The following is a 23,398-nucleotide window of genomic DNA, read 5'->3' as shown; positions in this document are numbered from 1 at the left end:
TCTTACAAAGGGTTTTTAAACTGCAGATTTTTATACAATCTCAGAGCTACTTCAGAAGTAGCCACAGAAGTTAACTGAAGAAAACAAATGTGTCATTGGTATGTTCAAGAGCTGCTATAAAGGAGCGTGCATCTCTACTGACTACATCAGAGCCCCCAAATCTGAAAAACCAAAAAAAAATTCTGTAATCATCTGCAAGTCACTATCTATTTATCCCTTTATCCAATTGCTCTGACATTTAAGAGGATTTTTATAGCATCTGTCACAATACAGCAGGTATGGGCTGGGCTGTCACATAAGACTGGAGGGATTAGGTTGAAAAAAGAAAATTCACTGATCTGCTGAACAAGCTTCAAAATTCAATAAAGTACTGTAGAGACAGCTAATTTGAAAGCACTTCTGAAAAACTCCATAAAATATTCTGTACTGTTCTTGGGGAGATCAAATACATATCAAACTCACGCCTGAACACGTTCTCCTGTAATCTCTCTACAGCAAATACTTCAAAATTAACTCACCTAAATCTTATTCTATTCCTTCTTTTTTGTTTCTGCTATTACAGGAGGTTTTCCAACTATTAAAGGGGGCTTGCTTTGAATTAGCAAATGACAAGGAAAACAGGGTAGGGGAGTAATAAAGGGATGGAAATCAAGTAAGTCAAATAGCTTAGAGTTGTACATACTTCATTTTGAAATGAACACTCAGTTAATAGAAACTTAAGCTCTTGCAACAAAAATCAAGACTGCCTGCTTATTCCTAAAAATTCTCACCCACCTAGAACCTCTCCTTTTTCTCTGTGCAACCACAGGCTGTCTGGTCCCAAGCAAAAATGCATGTGGAACTGAAACAGAAAGTAATTTACCTCAATAATTTAAAGGAAAGCATCTTAAAAAGATGAGCCAGGAAAATACCAAAGCAACCTTTCAGAAACACGAACGCACCACATTAAGTTTGGTCAAGCTGGCTTAGCTCTGCACTCTGGCTGCCAACCTCCCAGGTGCTTTCCCAGCTGAGAACCACGGTCTTCAGCTTTGGGTAAAGCATTAACATTTGGAGCGGAAGCAGCCTGCCTGTATAGAAGATATCAAGAATGGAAAGCGCAGCATCTTAGTTCTACTTGTATGTCAAACAACCCTGAGATAAACTACCTCTGCTCTGCGCTAAGCGGTACCATTTAATCATTTTGGTAGGGTACATCCCACCCGCTCAGATGCTCTCTCCACACTAATACAATGATACTTTGATTATTAGCGTCAATGACAAACTGCTCCACTGTTTGTTTATACTGTATTAAGAAACAAGTCCTTTTTCTACTGTATATGATCAGGAAGAGAAAAGAGTTTTACAAACTGATTATATAGTAAGTTCTAGAAAAAACTCGGCTTGCTGTCCATTGATGATGCGAATAAATAGGTTGCCTCCAGGTTTCTACCAGTCAGAGAATACTAAAACTATTCAAAAGGTTTCATTTATGTTTCAAGACTTTTCAACATTAAGGAATTATCTGAACTTACATTTGCATGGCTTTAAAATGACTCTGGACTTGTCTAAAGCAATGCAATGCCATATGAACAATAACAACTTGAATTATTTCTGAGTTGTTTATATGTCTTAACGACTTTTCCTTGCTAGCCAAGAAACATATGGAAAAGAAAGTCTTGGGTACATCTGCCCACAAGCAGGCAGTTACATGAGAATCAGGATGACTTCTTGTCTCACTCTCCATTCTGCAGGATGGCTTTTAGAGCTACCTAATTAAGGTAAACTCCCCATTAAGCTACTCTGCTTTTTAATGTAGTCACAAGATTCCCTATAGAGTTAGGCCAAAATAGCAAACAGGAAAAATCTCTCAAATAAGTTGCCTGAAGACACCAGCAGAACAATCCTGAATAACATTTACATCACGTAGCAGCCAGCAATGCTTCACCTTGAACCGTACTGATGGTAAATTATGGGGTCTTCGTGAGCAGGGGTTTATTTCAGTCTTAAGGGGGGGATGAATATTATGCTTTGCTGTTCTGCAGAATCTTTCATGTGCCTCTGAAAAAAAAAAAAAAAAAAAGAAAGAAAAATCATGCTCACTAAATGGGGGAAAAAAAAAATAGTAATCCTCCAAGTAACATCAATCCCATTGCATTTGTGAAGCCACCAGTCCAGGGGAGAGCTTAAACTAGTCAAACTAAAACTGCTTGGTGATGTCGTGAAAACTTCTCCCACTCTCCAGTATCATGAAGATGAAGGTGGTGAGCACGGCACGCAGAGGCAGCAGGTCACAGCTCTGAGCACAAGAAGGCATTGGATGGCAAGGGTTCTTCTACCACCGCAGTACATGCCCCATTTCTATCACAGAAAAGACGGGCAGATTAGAATAAACAGTTGTTTACACCAAAACCCACTAGGGGCTAGACATTGAAGGCATCTGGATGGCTGGTCCACGGGCCATGGCCCAGTATCGCTTCGGTGTCCTGACTGTACTGCACTTCCCAGCTCACCCCAGCTCCCGGTGCATCTCTGACCCACAGGCACATGCACTACTGTAAATTCAACCATAAGTTGAGTCCACCTGCTGATATAGTGCAGGACTAACCTTTACTATTGACTGCTGCCCTAGAAAACCAGAACAAAACATAACTCATCTCCTCTGTGTCAAAACATAACGTTCTAACATGAATTTTTAATTTCTTAAAAGAGGAAAACACTGAAAACAAGACCATACACCAATGGGAGGGGGGGGATCAATGGGATCATTTGTATTCTACTGTATTTATTTATGAGAAAAATACAACAGATCTCCTCATCTTCAGTGAACTGCTTGCTATATTCACTATGGCAGTGCAAAACATCCTCCTTTGCAGAACCCAGCTTAGTAATGCTTTATTTCATCAGGTGGGTGGAGAATTTCCCTGGGAAAGTTCTGCCACAATTGCTGTCAAAATTATCATACCTATTTGATATACCTTTAGGATCCTATCTTCCCTCAAAACCACTGCCTACAAGCAATCTAATCACAAATGAAAACAAACCAAAAAGTCCCATTGCTCGTGAAAAAGGAAACCTTTAGCAAGTAATCTGGTAACACGTGCCAGCGATAGATGCATCGCTGTACCAAAAGCTTTAATCAACAAATGGGATATGCTAAATAGTACAAGGGGTCATGAGAACTTCACCTCACACAACAGAAGTGAACATCTGAAGGTGAAAAAAAAGACAATGCCAAACAAAACAAATTAAAAGTGCTCATTCACACTGCAATTAAACCCATTACACACCGTTTCGTGCTTTCTGCTAGACTACTAAATAAATTCCAGTGAAGTACTGTTAGGTATCAATCTAGCTAATGCATCCTAAAATTGTAATGCCATGAAAGACTGGAACTAAGTCTTTTGGATGCCATGGAACTGATTTTCAAAAGAAAGATCTGCACAAACTCATACACTTAATTTATTCCAACCTATACATGTTACCATGCATTAAAAGTGTATATTTGTGTAAATAAGTGCACAAACAGTCCATTAAAACCAATACAATAAAAATTAATAATGTAGACAGCATTTGCACCCAGTATACTACTAGTCTCCAACTAACTTCTAACTAACTTCTGTCTCAATGTGAAAATCAGATAAACTAAACCAAAGCATACTGAACATATTGTTGAAATGTCAACACACAGCCAACATCACACCTACATAGTTACATTTATATATAAACTAAACAAATTATTAGGCAAAACACAACTCTGTGATTTACAGTTCTTTGGGACGTATTACTCCTGGATTGAAAACAAGTTATTACATGTACCACAAAGGATATCAGTGTGTGTCAGTGATCACATATTTTCCGAGTACTCAGCACTTGTACTTCAGTCCCATTTAGTTGTGAATGCTGATTTAAATTATGACTTTCTGACTTCTGTCATTGTAATTTTTGAATTTTGAAAAATTTGTTCAAGTTTCGCTTGAACACCAAAAACTTCGTGAATTTTCTCAGCTAGCATTTGAAAACTATACTGTAAGTCAAATCTTTTATCCACATCCTCTACACCAAACAGCAAAAATCAGAAGGATTTGTGACTGGACGAGGCCCTGAGCAACCCGACGTAAGATGGCCTGACTCTCAGTAGGGGGCTGGACCTCCCGAGGTCCCTTCCAGCCACAGTCTTCCAGGCTACCTCTGCTTTATTACTCTACTCATTAAAACGCCGAGATTAGTCCACGTTATATTTTGATGACTATCCCTAAGTAAAAAAAAAAATATTTAAAACACAAATCTCAGGCTACAGATAAAATCGGACGTTATGTTTTGAGGATTACCAGATTTTTAATTTTTTTATATTTTCCAATACTAAATATATTATACTACAGCAAATGGCTGTTTCCACCCCACCCCCCAAGGCAAATGTATAAAAGCAACTAAAGCAACTACAAATTTCGCTTTAAGACAGACAAGTTCACGTACTTAAGAGATTAGTAGCAGAATATTATGGCCATTCAATATTTAGCTGATTTATTCAAACTGTATCTTTTGCTGAATGCATGCATAAGCTAGTTTCCATCCTATTCTTTTGTAACAAACTCAGAACTTCATTGGCAGCTGTTTCTCAGAAAAGAAACACAAACTGCATTTATTTTCCTTACTAAATTGAACGGTCTTTGAAGCATTAGTTGTACAATATGCAAGTGAAAAGAAGAACAAAAACTCCTTTCCACTTGAAACCAAACACACATTATGCAACAGCAACCAAAAAATAACCAATCAAAACTCATATGCAATACATCTTACAGATACCAGTTCATCCAATTAGGCTCAACACCAACAATAAAGCATAAATTAGAAATGCCCTAATCTACAAACTGGCATTACCCAAAGAGAAACAAAGTTTATTTTCCGTCTGCTTTTCCTTGGGTTGCTGTATAAGATGACAGTAGCTCTAGTTTTTCCAGGGAACTTGGGAGTTCCCCTATATCCATCATTACCCAAGCAAATTTAACCAGGCTTCTTCAGGCTGCTCGTCAGTCATACAACACCCTCTTACAGGCACTGCACACAATAAACTTCACAATGTCACAGTCTTGGCCATTGTGGCCTATGAAATCTTGAACTTGGCCCATGCCATTTCAGAAGTGGGTCAGTAGAAGGGAATGACGAGAAAGTGGGCTTAGCTCACTTATCTTATCTTATCACTTAGTGCAAAGGGCAAGTATAAACGGCAGCTGAAACTATTTTCTCAAGGGGACACTGAAAGGGTTAATATAAGTGAACGATCTCATTGCATTGAAGCAGAAATGAAATTTTAAAGAAATAGGAGAATTCAAATAACATTTTTCAGTTCTAGCATGCAGAGTAACGAGACACATGTCTGGCAATCCCTCCTGGTTAGAAAGACAGCAAGGGTTGGATTTGGGTTTGGGGTTTTTTTTGCTTTCTTTTCCTTCCAGGAATATATTTTCCACTTATTCAGAGCAGAACATTCACAATTGCTGCTGTACAGACACAGTGCCCAGGTTTGAGATGCTATTTCATAAAGGCCTAGTCTCCCCTTACGTTACCAGACCAGAACCAGAATAACATTAAACAATTCAGAACTTGCTCCTTGAAACAGCTCAGATCTGCACACGGGTTCCAGAGATTTGGAGCAGCTTAGGTAAATCTAATGATTGAAGAGAATCTGATACTGCAAGAGAAAAAGAATCCAGCAGGAAGCAGCACTTGCACTTGACAGCAGAGGAGTCAGAGCTCTGTCTGCAGTTAATGCCTTAAAACGGTGCCAGGGAATGCTTTGAGAGGCTACCAGACCTCAGCCACCCACCCTGGGAGCTTGGTGCCACGCTCCCCGGCACAGGTTTGGATGAAGGGTAACTAGCTTTCTCCCAGACAACTCCCAGGCCCAGCCAGAGAGCTGGCACAGGTTGTGGACTGCTCCCAGCAGGCATTTTGGATGTGGCCACCCTGCTTTGGGGGGTAAAAGTGTAACAGCAGGGACAGGGGCTGCTCCACTGCCACTGCAGAGCAGCCCCAGGTACATCCCATCCAGCCGTACAGACACAGCTCTAGCCCAGCAGTGCTGGGGCCAAACGGTTAAACTGACAGATCCCACCACGCTCTGCAAGAGGTGTCTTCCCAAGTCAAATGCTCATCTCACACACTGCTTGGTTTTGGCTTAGAGTCTCCTCTGTGATGTGCAGTTTTTGTATTAGGATCGTTCTTTCCAAAACCTTATCACTCAGGCTGTGAAGAGTCCGGGTGGCGGAGTACGCAATCTGAAAGGGACAGGATTTAGCAGTATGTTATAATAGGTTATCAAGCAGAATTAATAAAAAGGTTTGCTTCGATGCAAACAGGTAAATGCTTAAGTTCTTCAACCGCAAAATTCAGACTCCCTTCCCTTAACCAAGTGCTCTAATACATGTATGACTTTACCTTTATAATTCAGTAAAAGAGTTGAAAGGGACATCATCTTCTCCTACAGCAAGCTCTCCACACTTCCTAGCAAGGTAAGCAATAGCTAGAGATTGCTGAGCACATTAATCCTTACTATTTTCTTCCTAACTACTGGTACCGCAATGCCTCAACTTAATTCCAGTTAAAAATCCACTATTTTCTTTTTTCTGTTTTCCTTGTCTTTTCTTATCTAGTTTCATGTCTCATCCCTAAGTGTCACTTATGAGTAGTTTAGATAAAAGCTACTGTCTAAAACTGTGCTGTGTTGAATACAACAGCAACAAAAAGTATTTATTTACTTCCTTAAGCAAGATACAAATTGGTCTTCTATTTGAAAATTTTCAATTCTACTTAGTAAATAAACAAAAAATGCATACCATACCAAGTATTCCTTATATTTTACTGTACGTATTTATTTTATAAACAGAATAAACACATTCCAAGCACCAGTGACAAAATGGCAACAAAATTCCTCAAGTTTGTTCTCTGTAGAATATCTTGCAAAAAATAGGCGGTGGTCTTCAAAAATGCCAGTCACTGTGAAATCAAGCACATTCCAATAACAGAGTTTGAAAGTTCAATGTATGTCGATTTAGCAAAGTGAAAACAAAACAGCAAGAAACCTATAAAGTATTTCACAGACCCCCTGCAGACTTCTGTCTTTGTTTCAGCCAGCAGCGTCACAAACTGCAGCATGTTGGAAAGCTGATTATTTTGTCCAACATACTTTGTTCTAAAAGAACAGCAATTTCAAGATTGTTTTCTTTCTTACTAACCTAAAAGCTCTTCAGACTGATCTCAGTTTCCTTCGGGAACTATTCCATAATCCGGGCAGACAACATCTCATTACACTTAATTTTACTCCTTCGAATTTCACTGGCTACCCCTCTACTGGCATCACCACTGAACTGGCCACCTTCCAACCTAAAGGAATCATCAACGTTCTCAATGACAGACAATTCTGCCAGCGTGAACACAGGTAAAAAAGGGGAAAAATTTCCAATTTTTTGTCACTGATGCTACCAACCAGGTTGCTGTGACTCAATCACAACTGTGCTACTGTCCATTGAGAAGACCGTCTCGCACATCTGCAGTTTCAGAAGAACTCACTGAAATCATCTTATGATTTCAACATGCTTTGCTGCAGGTCATAACCATTAAATACTCAATGAAGCAGATTGTGCCAAACGCCTGAAATACACCATATACATAGAATGTGTATCTATCTATCTATATATATATACAGAAAAACAAAACAAAACAAAAAAAACAATCCTAAAGGGTTGGAAGTAGTTAACATCTAGGAAATTGAGTTTGTGAAACACCTGTTAACACTGGATAGTTGATACTAGTCAATGCTTCAGAAAATGTCCTTAGGAGAAGCAAGTTTGTTGTAATGTCAAATGAAGTCAGAAAAACTTTTTCCTGAAAGTGATATGAATAACACGAAATGCAGACTACAAGATTTCCTAGGAAGAGCTGATGAATATAAGAGCAAGATCCAGAACCCTGAATAATTCCATATTACCCTTTATGAAAAAAGGTAAAGTAATTATTAAACAAATACTAATAAAAAATTCTCAAATATCTTTTGAGGCCAGACACACACAAAATTTCTATTTTAATTGGCTTGCCATTCTGCACTGGACTAAAACATTTTTAAGCGTCCCTTTATATTTTTTCAGTCAGAATAAGTTGAATATAAATGACCACAGGAATGAGTCTGTACCACTGGAAAAACATTCACTCATGACAATTAAAACATCCTAGTTTTAATTCATTAAAAAATACTATTTCTGAAACATCTCAGCAACAGTGTTACATTTACAAATAAAAAATAAGCAAAACAAACTGTTTTCATCTTACAATTACTGCTTTTCCAGAAAATAAAGCGCTATCAAGGTTGTAAAACCAGCAGCAAGGACCAGACAGCGGCAAACAGGAAAGGGCCATATCTAAATCGACACATGGTCTGCTCCGATCCTGCAAGGTCTTGGGCTGCCTTTCTAGCAAAACCCAAACTATAGAACCCAAAATAGAATTTAAAGGAGCTCTTTCCCAGGAAACATGGAGGAATGCAATGATACTGGCACAGACGACTTTTTTCACAGTTAATTCTCCAGGGTTCAAATGGCGTCCCCATATCACCACGGGTTTCCCACCAGCAACAAGAAAGTGATCCCCGTTATTTTTAAGGGGTAAGGGGGGAGAAACATATGTATACATAGAGAGAGAGACTGCTTGCTAATAGATCTTCTCCCACCAGGAACACAAAACTAAACCCTTTAGAACAAGACACACAGGTGAACACGTGTAAAAAAAATATCAACAACTCGTTAGCCATCCCAGGAAGCCTTCCAATACTGGCAGAATGGATCCATACATATGGAAGGTGTTGGGTTTGGAAGGACGGCATCCATCAGCTGAGTCCCGGGTCTGCTGGTCCAACCGTATTTACCAATTACCAAAATAGTCTTCCACTGCAGATGTCTGCAGAGGCCAAGACAGGCCTCATCCACATACAAAACATCAGCTGTTAAAAAGATAGTGTGTTCATCTTTTTTAAAGTTTGGAGACAGCAATATGCCATTATTCATGGCCCAGGACATTTAATCACAGGACAATGTCTTTCCAAAATTTAGAAAAGCGAAACAACAGAATATTCTTGCACAGGATTCCCTTGTCTATTTTCATTGCATGGCTTTTTAGTTCTTCCTTGGCAGATGCACTTACAACTTGGCCAGCTGCTTTTCAATATGCCTAAGGGTTTTATAATGACTTGTCCTAGTGCAAGTCATTGAGACTTGAGCTTCTAAGTCATCCTCCTCATTATAGTTTTTCAGCAACCCTGATACAGACACCCTTCCACCACCCAAAATCCTTCCATAATGAAGCTTCCTGAGTCCTGAAAGATTTCTGGGTCATCCTCTATTCAACTAAAATACTGCTCTACGCAACATTTTGAAGAACAAAGGCACCTTACTCTACATACTGCTGGTTTTCCAGCCCTGAGGTTTAATGCATCAGCAGGAAACAAAACTTCAAACAACTCCATCGTAAAAAATAAATATTTAATTCTTTATAGCACAGGTTGTTCTTATCAAAGAAAACAAAGACAATCCCAGGCAAACTGTCACTAATGTTTCTAAAAACAAAGGTCTACCACAACTGTTTTCCTCTATCTGGTCAAGTTTGGGAAACTAGTCTGCTGCTGAGGAGTGGCACCTGCTGGCAGGCAGGCACTCCACAAAAAATCACAATCACAAATAAAATTTTTAAAAAATAAAGAAAAAAATAGAAAAAAAATCAGAGTTCACGTTATTCACAAAGCAACTTTCACTTGCTGCTTGACTGATAGGATGATGATGTTTTTCTTAACAACGTAACTCCATTAAGTTACAGCGATGGTACTGAATTGCCCGTGAACCAGAACGACACTGCTAGCGCTGCCTATGAAATTTCTTTTCACTAGTCAAACAGCAGCAGAACTAGTGAACAAAACCATCAGTTATACAAGATCTCAGCTTTGTAAAACACTAAGGACATAATACATGTTTGCTATCTAATTAAAACTCTTCACATTATGGATCTCTTAAATAAATTCTTACAATGACTCACTGTAACAGATGTTAAAAAGCTCGCTAGCATGCTTCACTCCGAACAATCAACTAAATTTAAAAATTCAAGAGCCCCAGAAAACAACTGAATATTCCGACTTGCTGTATACCTTAAAATTAATTCTAAGCATGAAACCAAATTTAAACTACTGTAAATGAAGTACCTACACAGAACAAGTCAAGACACTTCAACATGAATCAGAATATCCTTAATTTTACAGCAACCTGCTTGTACCACAGCCTAAAGCTGATCTACAGTTTCCACCTGATGCTATTCTTTTAAGACACAGTTCCCATAACTGTCAGACTATAGCTTTTTGCCTAAAATATCATGGTGATGACTGACACATGCCATATTCATTTTGGAAGGGAGAGAAAAAAAGAGATTCATTTTAAATGCTTCAGCCATTTCCAGGAATGAAAGTAAGAATAAATATGTTTTTATTATATTATATTTTCCTTTTTAAAGAAAACTTCCTACTCTCAAAAACACTATGCAATACCAATGTACTTTGCAACAGTATCTAAAATATGGCATTATTAACAATAAAGCTTTCATTTTGGTGAACAAAATATGCATATTGGGCATCTCCCCTGATACCACAGTAGCAAAGGTGCGCTTTTATGTCACTGAAGTATGACATCTGACATCAGATCTGCAAAGAACTGGCTGGTTATCCAACTACCATTATCCGATGGTATCTATCTGAAACATCAACAATCGTTCAATTGTCAGACTTAGAAATTAAGGGAGTCTGCTGTTGGTAAACACAAGCCATGCTCACAGACTTAGTCTCCAACTGAGCGCTGGTGTCCTTGTCACTCCACTGGGGATCTGGTCACAGCACGTCTGAACTCTCTTCAGCCCCACAACACTAGATGCCTACAGGTGGAAGCCATGCAGCTGCTGTGCATGTGATTCTCATCTCTGTGCTGAGTCCAGGACGTAGCCTAGGTACGTTCACCGACAGACGCATGATGGGTCTTTCACGGCGCCAAGAATGCTTGCTGGAAAGTTTATTTTACTGATGTAGATTACAAGACATGAACTTGTAAAGAAAGACTGCAATGAGGAAAAATAAAGAACAAAATACTACATGGTATTTCAAGAATATGTATCTATTAGGGAGCACAGAAAGAAGACAGTAAGTTACTAAAAGTGCCAGAGAAAAGCTTGAAGAGGAACAAAAGAAGTAAAACTATCCTGTTGGACCATTTAATCACAAGACAATGGGAAAAAACACTCTGAAGAACTCCCAGACCTTGCCAACTGCAAGAAAAAAGGAACTTTTACCATGTCAATGTCTGTTGGAAAAAGTATAGTCATATGCTGATGAAGTTCCTAGAATGTCATTAGGATTTTTTCTTTATTTTTTTTTTTTAATATTGTGAAGGCTAGTGCAGGGTATTTATCTTAGACTGGTTCTCCATCACAGGTTTGATTCAGCTACAAATCCAATTGTGAAAAGCGATTTGAGTAAAAATCATCACAAAAGGAGAGATCACCACTCTAAAAATGGAAGAGCGAAAGAGGAATGTATGAGATCCTTTTGCAGAGAGATCAGAAATATTTCTCAAATAGAAAAAAGAAATAACGGGCTTTAGAAAAGCAAACTTCAGCACGACTGGGGAATGTGAAGTGCCAGCGAAACACCTAAAAGGATAACAGAATGTCACAGGTGCCCTTTTCCCTGCAAACTACTGGGGTACCTACTGGGTTTCGCTGCTGAGTTAGCAAACTACCCCAATGCAAATCAAAACCAGAAAGCACATCAAGAAATCATTATGGTTAAACCAGATGGAAACCACAGTAAAGTTTTTGAATTAAAAACGCTTTCTTAAAATCTGCAGCAGTACATTAATAAATCTATGTGGTTTAATAAATAATTTAAAAAGAACAGAATCTGTGAAAATTCTTATTTATATAAAAGTCAATATCCTACTTGGTTCTAGTCTAGAAGGAAGCCCTCTCAATTTAAGCATTTGCTGCCATCATGTGTACACTTCAAAAACTGCAGTCTTATGAAGGATATTTTCAGTCAAAAATCCACTATCGGACTACGCATGAGGGCATTACAGACTTCACATAGAAGGTGATGAAGTTTGAAAGGCTGCTCATGTAACAGAAATTCTTCCCTCAGTACAGATTGCAGAGCTGATAATATTACACATCAAACAACATACAAACTCAATTCAATTGCACAGACTATGCGCCTTCCGCTGTGATCGTAAAAAGCAAGAAACTGGTTAGGAACTAAATGGTATTTGGTGGCCTACAGAAAATAAACAATTTCTCTGGTTCATTCTATACAGATATTAACACCACCAACACAATTCAATGCATTCAGTCATGACATCTCCAAAGAAGCAATGGTGATGGGGACATGTCTAAAGTCCTCACCCTTCCACCAGGCTGCTTCTGATTCAGATTTAGAAAAAGAAGAAAAAAAAAAAGGAAGAAAAAAAAATGTTGCAGTGACCTAATCATCTGTTCATTTCCTCTAAATTATGGAATAGAATAGTTCAGGAAGAAGAAAAAAATAGCATAAACAGCATAGAACTAGTGCATCAATTTTATATCATTCAGGAATTTCTGCAGAGCAAGGGAATGGGCATCTATGTTTTAAGGATCAGTTGCTACCACTCATGAAAGATGGGTGCAAGATCAATTTAGAAGATATTCTACAGATTTAGGTAGTTACTGCAGGGGAAAAAAAGCTCATCCTGCTCTCTCTCATCTCAGTCTGCTCTGTCTCCCACTAATACTCCTGCAACAACAACAAAGAGAATATTAACAGGACTCAAACTCCCCACGTATCATTAAGCTTAAAAACCAACGCTTGGTAACTATTTCTAATAACACTTCTAACTCGCTTCTAATATAATGAACATTTCATTAAAAACCATCTCATCAACGTTACTTCTGGAAATGACCTTTAAAAACCTATAAATTCAAACACTTTATCAGACACTATGATTAACAAAGTTTTCCAAATCACATCCTTCAAAAAACACAGTTTGAAATTAGCAGTTTCAAGACACAGAAATAAAAATATTTCAGCAGAAATTTTCTGCTCAGTGTATTCCCAGGAGTGAGCTGCATAAACGGCAGGAAAACAATTAGAAGATGTATGGCTGTAGATACAGTCAGCTTCAGCGTTAAAACAGCCAAAGCTCTTGGCATTATGAAAGACAGCTAAAACAACATAAAGATTGATAGAGATGCCACTACATAAGAGATTATCAAGTCGAAATCTGAGGTTCAGCTTCTTGCAAAAAACCATATTTGATTAACTGACTTTAACGTTAGTGAACTGTATAAAAAAGCCTTCATCTCTTAATCGGTTCAAATACATCAGTGTCTCCTAACTACAGGTCTATATTCAGATGTGATACACACATCTGGGGCTTTAAAAATCCTCCAATTTCTATAATGCCACTTGTGCAGACACCTCACATTAAGCTTAAAAAAGAAAAAAAAAAAAAAAAACAATTCTGAAACAATTATCCAGATGTGCTCCAGATTCCATTTTAACTTGCAGAAAATATCAATTTTGTGTCTACACAGGACAGAAAAGCACATCTATACAGTATGCACAATTACAGCACTCATAATATTATTGCAGTAATTACAAAATATGGTACTTGACAGCACTTGTGGAAAGTTGGCAGTGTTTATAGTGTTGATAGTGGAAATGCATTGAAGACATAGTAAAATCTACCACGCTTACAAAACACTACAAGCTGACAATATTCACACAAGTACCAAACAAATGCTAGAAGGAAGGTGTCAATAAAATACAAACAAGCAGAAATCCTTATAAATTCTCAATTCCAATTTGTACTCAGTTTGTCTGTTTGCCCTACTACGTTGTCTTAAAATATGACACAGTTCAAAAGATTTGTGGATCAGTTACCTCAATATTATCTTCATCTGACAACCAAACCTGGTACGGTTCTCCAAATTCCACTATAAAATAATTTAAATAATAAAAATAGACAGTGCTGGAACATCAAGATGGGGGCAAAGCAATTGGAATACTCATCTCCTCTTTTTTTTTTTTTTTTTTTTTTTTAAATTCTAGGAAGAAACAAGAAATCTAACAAGACTCATACTTGCACACATACAACTTCAAGACAACTTTTTAAGACATCATTTCTCTTTCTGTAACCTGTACCGAGCTAAATTCTTTGAAATGGCTGTCAAGGAACACTGAAAAAGCTGAATCAGGCTAAACTGCAGCAAATAAAATAAACTGTTAGATTCAAAGAGTCCTCAGGAATCTGGATGCACACCACCAAAATAACAGATTCCTGATCATTACAGCTCTAACTTGAAAAAATCTGAAGGCCCTGAGAATTATGTACTATTGTGTATATAATTTATACATAGTAAAGACTTTTGATTTCCTAAGTTTCACGCACATACATAAGTAGTACAGTATGTTAGCTAGCATAGCTATGCATATGCTGTGTCTCATATGGCTTGGACAAAATTTTATACCACCACTAGATGGAAACCTGAATTACCTTTTAAACACAATTCTGTAAATGCTCCATTGCTGGTTCTGCTTCTACGGTGTCTGACCATTCCCATTTTCTTATTTAGAGATCTAATCACACGCTGGCTGTCTCAAACTTGTACTCATTAGAAAAGCATCCATGAGCAGGAATGCACAAAACTTCTATGGTGCCTTTGAATGTGAGAGCATCAACATAAATACTGGCCCTGTTTTACCTCACACCAGGACACCTGCTCATTTCCCAAGCCAGTGCTACTCAATGCAAGGAATAAACTGTTATGTTTATTAGAGATTTACCCCACTTCTACAACGATTTAAACTTCTCAATCTAAGTTATAACTAATAAAAACTGCTGTACTCTACCAACAAACTTCAGTTGGGATTTAATTAATGGCACACTTTAAATATCAAAGGCATGTTATATACTTTACAAATACATGCAACAATCAAATAGTCTGAAATTTATAAACCTATTTGCACACCATGTATTTATACAAAGTTACATCACTTTAATGGAATTTATCATGTGACGTGTTATAAACCCAAGGTGACTGGCACATGCAAGTGACTGACGTTACTGCCTGATGTGACCCCAGTGACTCAGGTTTTATTTCCTGCTGTGTTAAAACAGTTGTAAATAAAAACCTCAACTAGCAGACAGGCACAGTTAACAGGACAGCCATCTGACTAGCTACATGCAATCACTGATATGATAATATAGAGATAATTGGCATAGTAACACGACAGAAGCATTGACAGTAATGATGCCACAGCTTATGAAATTTTGAATTTGGAGAATACGGTAAAGGTCTAAAGCAAAATCTCACATTTGACTTTAAGTCCTACTTCCATCAACCCCAGACCAAACCATTGTTGAAACAGAAAAAAAAAATGCAGTCTATTTACACATAACAAAATTAAACAAAAGAAGTTAATCAAATGCTATCCCACACCAGTATGTACACAGAAAAAAAAAAAAAAAAAACCAAACACCAAGAAATCACTGGCCTAAGCAGTGAGCAGATGAATCTGGAAGAGAATGACACTGATTTCCGGATGGGAAGTACCAAATGCCTCTTCCCATCGTGGTCGTGCGCCACACACAAGCCAGCAGGTATCCACAAGGTTACCCCAAGTCTCTCTGCATCAGGAAGCTCCCAGACCACCTGGATTCTCCATGGAAAAGAAGTTCCTTCTTCTAAACCCAAATTTGAAGGAGCACTGAAAGGGCAGAAGTGATGCCATAATATGAAAAGGATCTTATTACCATGAAAATTTGCTATAGGGATCCATGTGGTCAACCTTTGCCTTTATTTTTTTCATCAAAGGGACAATTGCATATGAATGCTGGTTCAGGAAACTCACCAAATCATGGGCGCACCAAGGCAAAATTGCCATCTTATACAGATAGACTTCAAATCTTATAGCAAAGCAGGCCACCATGAACGCCAGGTCAGAGCAGAAGGCTGATTTCCTGCGGCTAGTCATACCTGAATCCCACATGCTCTTCAATTTATGAGCCACAACTCCACAGCTCTCAGGAAAGTGAGAAATTCTTTCCTGCCTTTTAAGAAATATCGAAGAAAATAGAGGAAATTGCCTCCAATTTAGTTCTTACAAATTAATACCCAGTGAACACCCTAAGTGGGGGCTAAATACGTAAGTCTCAGTAGGAATTTGCTCTTAATAAGAAGGTTTTCATCCAGATAGCCATAAAAATCACTAAAAGCAAATTCCAATGTATCCGGTAATGTTACAATGAAATACTACTCTTAAATCCTATTTCACAACTTTTATTAAAGTCATAAAATGGCAAAAACCTTAAAGTCGTATTTCACTTCAAAAAAAAAAAATCTATTTCTTTGTCAGGCAAAGAAGAGATCACTTATATAATGCACTTCACTGAAACTGAGAGCAGAATACAGAAAGTCAGTAGCAGTTTTAGACTTACGCAACCTATATATTTGCTGTAGGACAGTACAAAGGGCAACCCACACGTCCCATTCCTGTTCCAGTCCAACTCCAGCACTGGCTACAGCTTCCTCTTCCACCCATCCAACTTTCTTTAGTTATTTGCTCTTCAAATTCGCCTTTCAACACCTCAATGTTGAGTGCCAGAAGCTTAAAAATAAATCAAGAAGGGGAAGGAAGATCACACTAGCCCAAAGAATTAAGAAGTCAAAAAGATCTGTAAGCGTATCCACTCACGAGCAGAAAAAGATATATCAGGACAACTATGTCCTGGGAAATATCATGAGACCATCCCACAATCATCCCAGCAAACTAAACACTGCAAGTGACACGGGCAATTGAAAACAAGTTTGATGAATGACAATTATTTGTATCACATCAAATATCATACTGATTCAAAAAATTAGCCATTCTTGAGAGCCTACATGACGAGGTTCCCCAGACAGAGAGATACAGCTCTGCCTTAATTTTACCAATATAATGCCTAGACTTGTTAAGAGGAATTAAAAAAGTGTCACCTCTCTTCTGAGCATACAATAGCTGATACCAGCTCCCAGGTCAGTTCATTTGAAAGCTTATAAAAAGGCTTCCAGAGTCAAGAGCGGCCAAAGCATTTCAAAGGCAATTTATTCAATCTATTCGATGTGAGAAAATGTCATGTAATTCTGCTCATCTCAAGATAGTCCAGACCTTCCCATCTACAGGGTCAGGCTTTTTAAACAAACTAAGTACAAAATGATCATTTTCAAAATTAAAAGAAGAATTAACTTAAATGATGTAAACCAAATGATTACTGAAATTACTTAGCTGAATATTCTGCATTATATCATTTGTAACCTGGAATAAAGTAATCGATATTATCTTAGTATTACCTATTCTTAAGTAGGCATTCTCATCAGCTACCATATGATTTAGAAGATTCTTGAACTAATTCACTTGTATCTGTCAACATTAATTCGATAGCATTCCAAGGTAATAATCACTATCAATCTAATTATATCAGCCATCTCCTGTAAATAAGTACCAATTATTTCAATTACAATATTAAACATTTAGAAAATAGAAAGGAACATATATTAATAATTTATATACTTAATTTGAATCTACCTGAATAACCCTAATTCCTGAACAACAAAACTTGCTTTCTTTCTATCGCCCTCTAATACTTTCCAGAGGGTTTCAAGGCTCAAACCATCGATCCAACACCAATGATAGGAAAAAACGCAAAGTTTACTTTGTTCTACTTTTATATAGAAGTATATGTGCTTGCAGACTATTTCTATCAGTCTTATTCACTTATGAACTCTTCCAAGAATATTCAAAGGATAGTCTTCCTATTTTGTAAACGCAAACAGGTCAGTTCAGAGTTCCCATAAAAATGACATCAGCCATCTACACAGCTGGGTTCTAACACAAAACCGCTCAATTCCTGTACGTGGCAAACAAGGGGCAATGTTAGAAGCTACAGTTGCTTGAATGCCCTGTAAAATTAAGACTCCTGTAACAGTTCTTTTTAAAGCTTTTAACAGTAAAATCCTACAGGTTTTTCCCCATGTTTCTGAAGAAATAAAGGGAATTTGCTCAGGTTATTCTCCTTGATAAACAGTCAATGTGCCCAGTTCCCTTGAATCAGCATGATTTAAATACCAAGGGGAAAAAAAGAAAAAACTATAATGCAGTTAAAATGCCAAGCCTGTTAACTAAACAATTAGCAAATACGAAGCAAGCTGGAGGACAAGAAAGTATACCACAAACGCAGACTATGAACTAGTATATTCAAGCACACACAGAAGGTTTGAATATCCTAAAAAAGCCTGAAGAGTTTTAACAAAAGTCAAGCAGTCTCATATTAAAATAAGTCATCCTTGCAAATTTTCATTCAAAAAGCATGCAGGGTGGCTTATTAAGATTACACTTCATAGTGAAGTCCTTATTCAAAGTCAAGAAACATTGATGCAATCATCATAACCATAATCTTTACCCTCTGGTGAATAAACACTAAGATACACTATTTTAATATAAAATAATGAATAATATTTTTCTGTAATATGAGACATCATGCCACTCTATATCAAACACCCTGCATGAAATGCAAGAGATGAGGAAAGAACTTTTCCAGATATAAGTTGAACATTGACAACACTGAAGTGCATACAGTAAGGTACACACATACCTCAATGAACAAGCAAATCGGGAAGAAAACCGGCTGGCATGTGCAACATGCCAAAATACTATTAACAGAGCTGTAACTTTGCATTTTTCCCCACAAAATGGCTAAAACTTAACAGGGAATATAAACACCATTTTGTATTAATGTTGTAGTGATTTCTTTGGGGTTTTTTTTTGGTTGGTTTGGAGGGGTTTTTTTTATAAAAATAGATATAGAGGCTAGAAGTACAGTTATGGTTCACGTATGTAAGGCAGCATACCCCAGCTTCGTGCATTCCTAACTGTGCGATTCATACGCCCTTCAAGAACTGGTGTATGCTGTGTTCTGCAAGAACCATTCTAGAGCCTCCAGCCTATTTCTGATTAGAAGAGTGCCCTGCTGCCCAGGAAGGTGCAAAGAGGACTCCAACATGAATTGGAGCATCTTTCTCTGTTACCTAGTGCAAGTCATCTACAGTCCACCTTCCTCAGTTACCTAGTTCAAGCCGTCAAGGGGCTGGGAACCACAGCAGAGCGTAAGATGCAGAGTGCGTCCCACAAACCAAAAATGCAAGTCGGATTTAAATTCCACCCTTGAAACAGATTACTATTTGGAGGAGAAAAAAAATCCCAGAACAAAACAAAAATTAAAGATGAAAAGAGACATATTAACTATGTGCTAATACCTCCCAGCATCTAGTTAGAAGACAGACATATTTGCAAGGTTCTTTATATGCACACACTCAAAACAGTTATTAAATTAGTTTCCTTTCCTTGAACATATCATAGCTAATGGCACTAAATGTCAGGTTTCAAAATTCAACTTCTGTTCCTTGTAGTCTAATTTTTTTCCCAGTTTTCGCTATAATCTACTTTTAAAACATTTTAAAAATGAGAAACATTTTCACTATTTGTTTGCTTCACAGAAATGGCTAAAAATATTTCAATGTAAATATCTTCTTCCTTTTCTAAAACTATTTTAAGGAAGATTTTAGCACTGAAAATAGCAACCTGTAACTTGTCTTTTTAGCTCATGTTAAAATTGGAAGCAGCGATGCGGAAACATTTTGGCAATATCAAGTAAACGGCAATTGAGAATTACAATAGCATGAGGCATTTGAGAGGTAGATACAAATTTTCCCGACTTCAGGATCTATTATTTGGCAAGAGGCAATTAAAATACACTTATTCCTTTCCTCAGAAGGGAATACCAGGCAGTGTTCTCCCTGCTGGTTCCTGATGCTCTGGCGCAAGGGTGATGGAGCTGTTTCACCCCCAAGATCTCAGCTACACTGGGTGGAAGGGATGGGTCAGATCTCACTGCATTACCCTTCCATTGACAAACTGGGAAGGCACTGGGCGCTGCCTATGCTAACCAGCTTCCAGGACAGAGCAGAATACTATTTTCTTCCACAGAAAGGAAAACAGGTTTGAGATTCAAAAATAATACCGAACCAGTAGTCCAATGAGCACGAAAGCTAATGGGAAGCTTGTCTATAGATGTCTCTTGCAGTTGTTTTAATGCTTTAATTGAAGTTTTTCCCCTATGAAATGTCTGTAACATTTATCTATCGTGTGGATTTTCGGGGTCTATTAATACGCTGGCACCTGCTGGAATTCAGGCATGTGGGGAAATCACCTCAGGAGTCTCCCTCCTTCTGCTGCTCCTGAAACTTCTTACATCCTAATGACTGGTGAGCCGTCTGCTCTGCTGTCCCTGGGGAATCCAGCCACTGAGCTCAGGGGGAGAGGACACGATGTCCACGCGAGACTCGCCTCCTCAGGAAACACTCTGGAAACACATCACTCAGAAACGAAATACAAGTTCACAGGGAAGCTATTTACACCTATGTGTGTAGCTAATTATAATTAATACAATTAGCTGTGCGTGCAGTTATAAATCTATATATACACATTTATATAATGTATTATTTTAAGTTATACAGATAATTTTGTGTGTGTACTTTTACATATGTATATATAGCTAATTGTATAACTGTTGCCATTCTGTTATATATACTTGTGCGTGCCTAGTTAATAATCACACCCAGATGAGGCAAGGAAATAAGAACCCTAAAAAGATAAGCTGCCCAAAGACGCAGAATTACAAGGAACTTCCTAACTCTGCCACAACTCGTGGGTCAGTGGAAGCCAGTCGACACCTCGGCCAACAAGCATGTTCTGTCTCCCTTTCTATGACACATTTCCTTCAACAACGGGTAAGGGCAGGGCTGGCGAGGCTATGGCCGCAGAGGCCGGGCCCCCCTTCCCGAGGTGGCCTCCTGGGCCACCGCCAGCCGGGGGAGGAAGCAGGCGGCGGCCACCGGCAGCGAGGGCCGGGCCCGCCACCCCCCGCCGGGCCCGCCGCCCCCGCGGCTCGGGAGGCGCCCCCCCCGCCCCGTCACTTGCCTCCCATTCCCGCAGGAAGCGCTGGGCCTCGGCGGGGCCGGCGGCCTTGTGCTTCCTGAACTCCTCCTTCACGTAGCGGTCCCCCAGCGCCCGCAGGGCGGGCGGCAGCGCCCGGTGCAGCAGCAGGATCCGCCGGTACAGGCCCCGCGCACCGCCCAGCATGGCGGCTGCCGAGCGGGGCCCGGCGGAGGCCTGAGGCGGCCGCGCCGGGGGCGGGGCGAGGGGGCCGAGCTGCGGGCAGGGCCCGGGGCGGGCCGCAGCACCTTAAAAATCTAAAATCAGTTAATTTTTCATTTCTGTTCTCACCATGAGAAGAAAGAGCTGTGCACTGTGTCCAGCTTTGGAGGCCTCAGCACAAGAAGGACATGGCCCTGTTGGAGCGGGTCCAGAGGAGGCCACAAAAATGATCAGAGGGCTGGAGCACCTCTCCTGTGGGGACAGGCTGAGAGAGTTGGGGTTGTTCAGCCTGGGGAAGAGAAGGCCCCGGGAGACTTTATAGCCCCTTCTAGTATCTGAAGGGGGCCTACAGGAAAGCTGAAGAGGGACATGTCCTTTTTACAAGGACATGTAGTGATAAGGCAAGGCGTAGTGGCTTCAAACTGGAAGAGGGTAGATTTAGATTAGATATCAGGAAGAAATTTTTCACTATGAGGGTGGTGAGGCACTGGAACAGGTTGCCCAGGGAAGTTGTGGATGCCCCATCCCTGTGAGTGTCCAAGGCCAGGCTGGATGGGGCTTTGAGCAGCCTGGTCTAGTGGGAGGTGTCCCTGCCCATGGCAGGGGGTTAGAACCAGATGATCTTTAAGGTCCCTTCCAACTCAAACCATTCTATGATTCTGTGACTTTATACCTGGATAGAATGTGGTACAAATTAATTAGTCCATTAAACCCAAGCTTCATAAGCTTAAATTTGATTTATCTGCATTTTTAAGCATGGGTGAGAAATGAGAGAAGACGTAGCAAGAAATACGTGGGGCTCCTTGGGACTTTGTGCCACCACCTTGTTACCACATGCTTTCTGATACCTCCCACCTATACAGCCCCAGCTGCAACTCCCCAGCTCTCCATGAAGTTTTTTTCATCACATCGAACCCGCCCACATGGGAATATCCTCAAATGTCAACAGTTGTGGATATTTTGAAGGAAGAAAAGAGTCTGAAAATCAGGTGGTGCTGGCAGTGGCGATGAAAGTCCTGCCTCATCATGGGTGCCTGTTAAGTTCCTTCCAGCCAGTCAAATCATTGACACTTCCAAACAAATGGAAATATTTCCATAGTCCCAGTGAGTATTAAGCTTTCCCAGGATACTCAGAAATGTCATAAAAATGTATTGCCACATCAAAAGCCCCAGTCGTTGTATGTGAGCAACAGAGGAAGGAGCAAACTACAGACTATTTCACTCACTACCATTTCTTTACGTTTGTTCATTCTCCCAAGCACTTTGGTGATGGAATACCGAAGTTCCCAGTAATACAGAAGTTACTGAAATAAATGAAAATGGTTATAGTTTCACTTTTTCTCACTGGCAGTTCCCAGTTCTCTTTGTGCCTGTAATGCGCTTGGGATGGGCCCTGGCAGGGGCCTGATCCTCAAATTGATTGATCTCAGTATGTTTTCAAACTGGATTTTCTGCAGATGTTTCTTTGACGAAGGATTTCTGGACCTAATGCATTTTGTTTACCCCTGTGCCCTTCAACATGTTCAATTTTTTAAGACTGAGGTTAAAAAAATTATTTGCTTTATCAGTTTTATTTGCAGTGATGCAATTCCACACTGAATCATCTCAGGGTGCATTCATTTAAAGAATTTATTTAAATCTTTTTTTGCATAATGACCACCGTACTTAAGTTCCATGTTGACAGCTTTCTCCTTGCTACATCCACCCTGTGTGGTTTTTAGGAGCCCTCTTCCTTTTGTGGCCTGCTTAAACCCTCTGCTGGGCGCTTGCTTTGTGGCTGAAAAAGGCTAACCAGGCTGCATCAGCCAGATCTGTGACCTTCAACATTTTTTACACCTTCTCTTTCTGCCCACAGAGACCAAAAGCCATTTTGCTCATCCCGGTGGTTCCTGCCCGACAGAAGAGGAGGATTCCCTCAGCATCTGTGCACCTCCTGGGCTGCTTCAGCTGCGGCTCTTGAGCCTCCCCCTTGCACCTTCCCTAGGCACTGACAGAGGAGCGAGGAATTTGCCAGTAAATTCCCCATGGAGCAGAAGATAGAACTGTAAGCTCAGCAAGCTGTTTGACAACGTGCTAAGTTGTCAGCCTTTGCCCATTAACAATTTTTATATCCCA

General features: G+C 39.4%; 1 protein-coding gene across 1 annotated transcript in view; it reads right to left on the bottom strand.

Moving 5' to 3' along the window:
• The window catches only part of SDHAF3 (succinate dehydrogenase complex assembly factor 3), a 34,307-nt gene extending 13,003 nt beyond the window's left edge, over window positions 1-21,304 (bottom strand). Inside the window, exon 1 of the mRNA XM_063324885.1 lies at window positions 21,107-21,304. Within this exon, the coding sequence (XP_063180955.1) occupies window positions 21,107-21,268 (162 nt within the window). The 5' untranslated portion in view covers window positions 21,269-21,304. The remainder of the gene's footprint in view (window positions 1-21,106) is intronic.
• Between the last annotated feature and the right edge of the window lie 2,094 nt (window positions 21,305-23,398).

This window comes from Chroicocephalus ridibundus, chromosome 2 (assembly GCF_963924245.1).
Source record: "Chroicocephalus ridibundus chromosome 2, bChrRid1.1, whole genome shotgun sequence".
Lineage (NCBI taxonomy): Eukaryota > Metazoa > Chordata > Aves > Charadriiformes > Laridae > Chroicocephalus > Chroicocephalus ridibundus.
The sequence above is the reverse complement of the archived record's forward strand: the minus strand, read 5'-3'. Positions and strand labels throughout refer to the sequence as shown.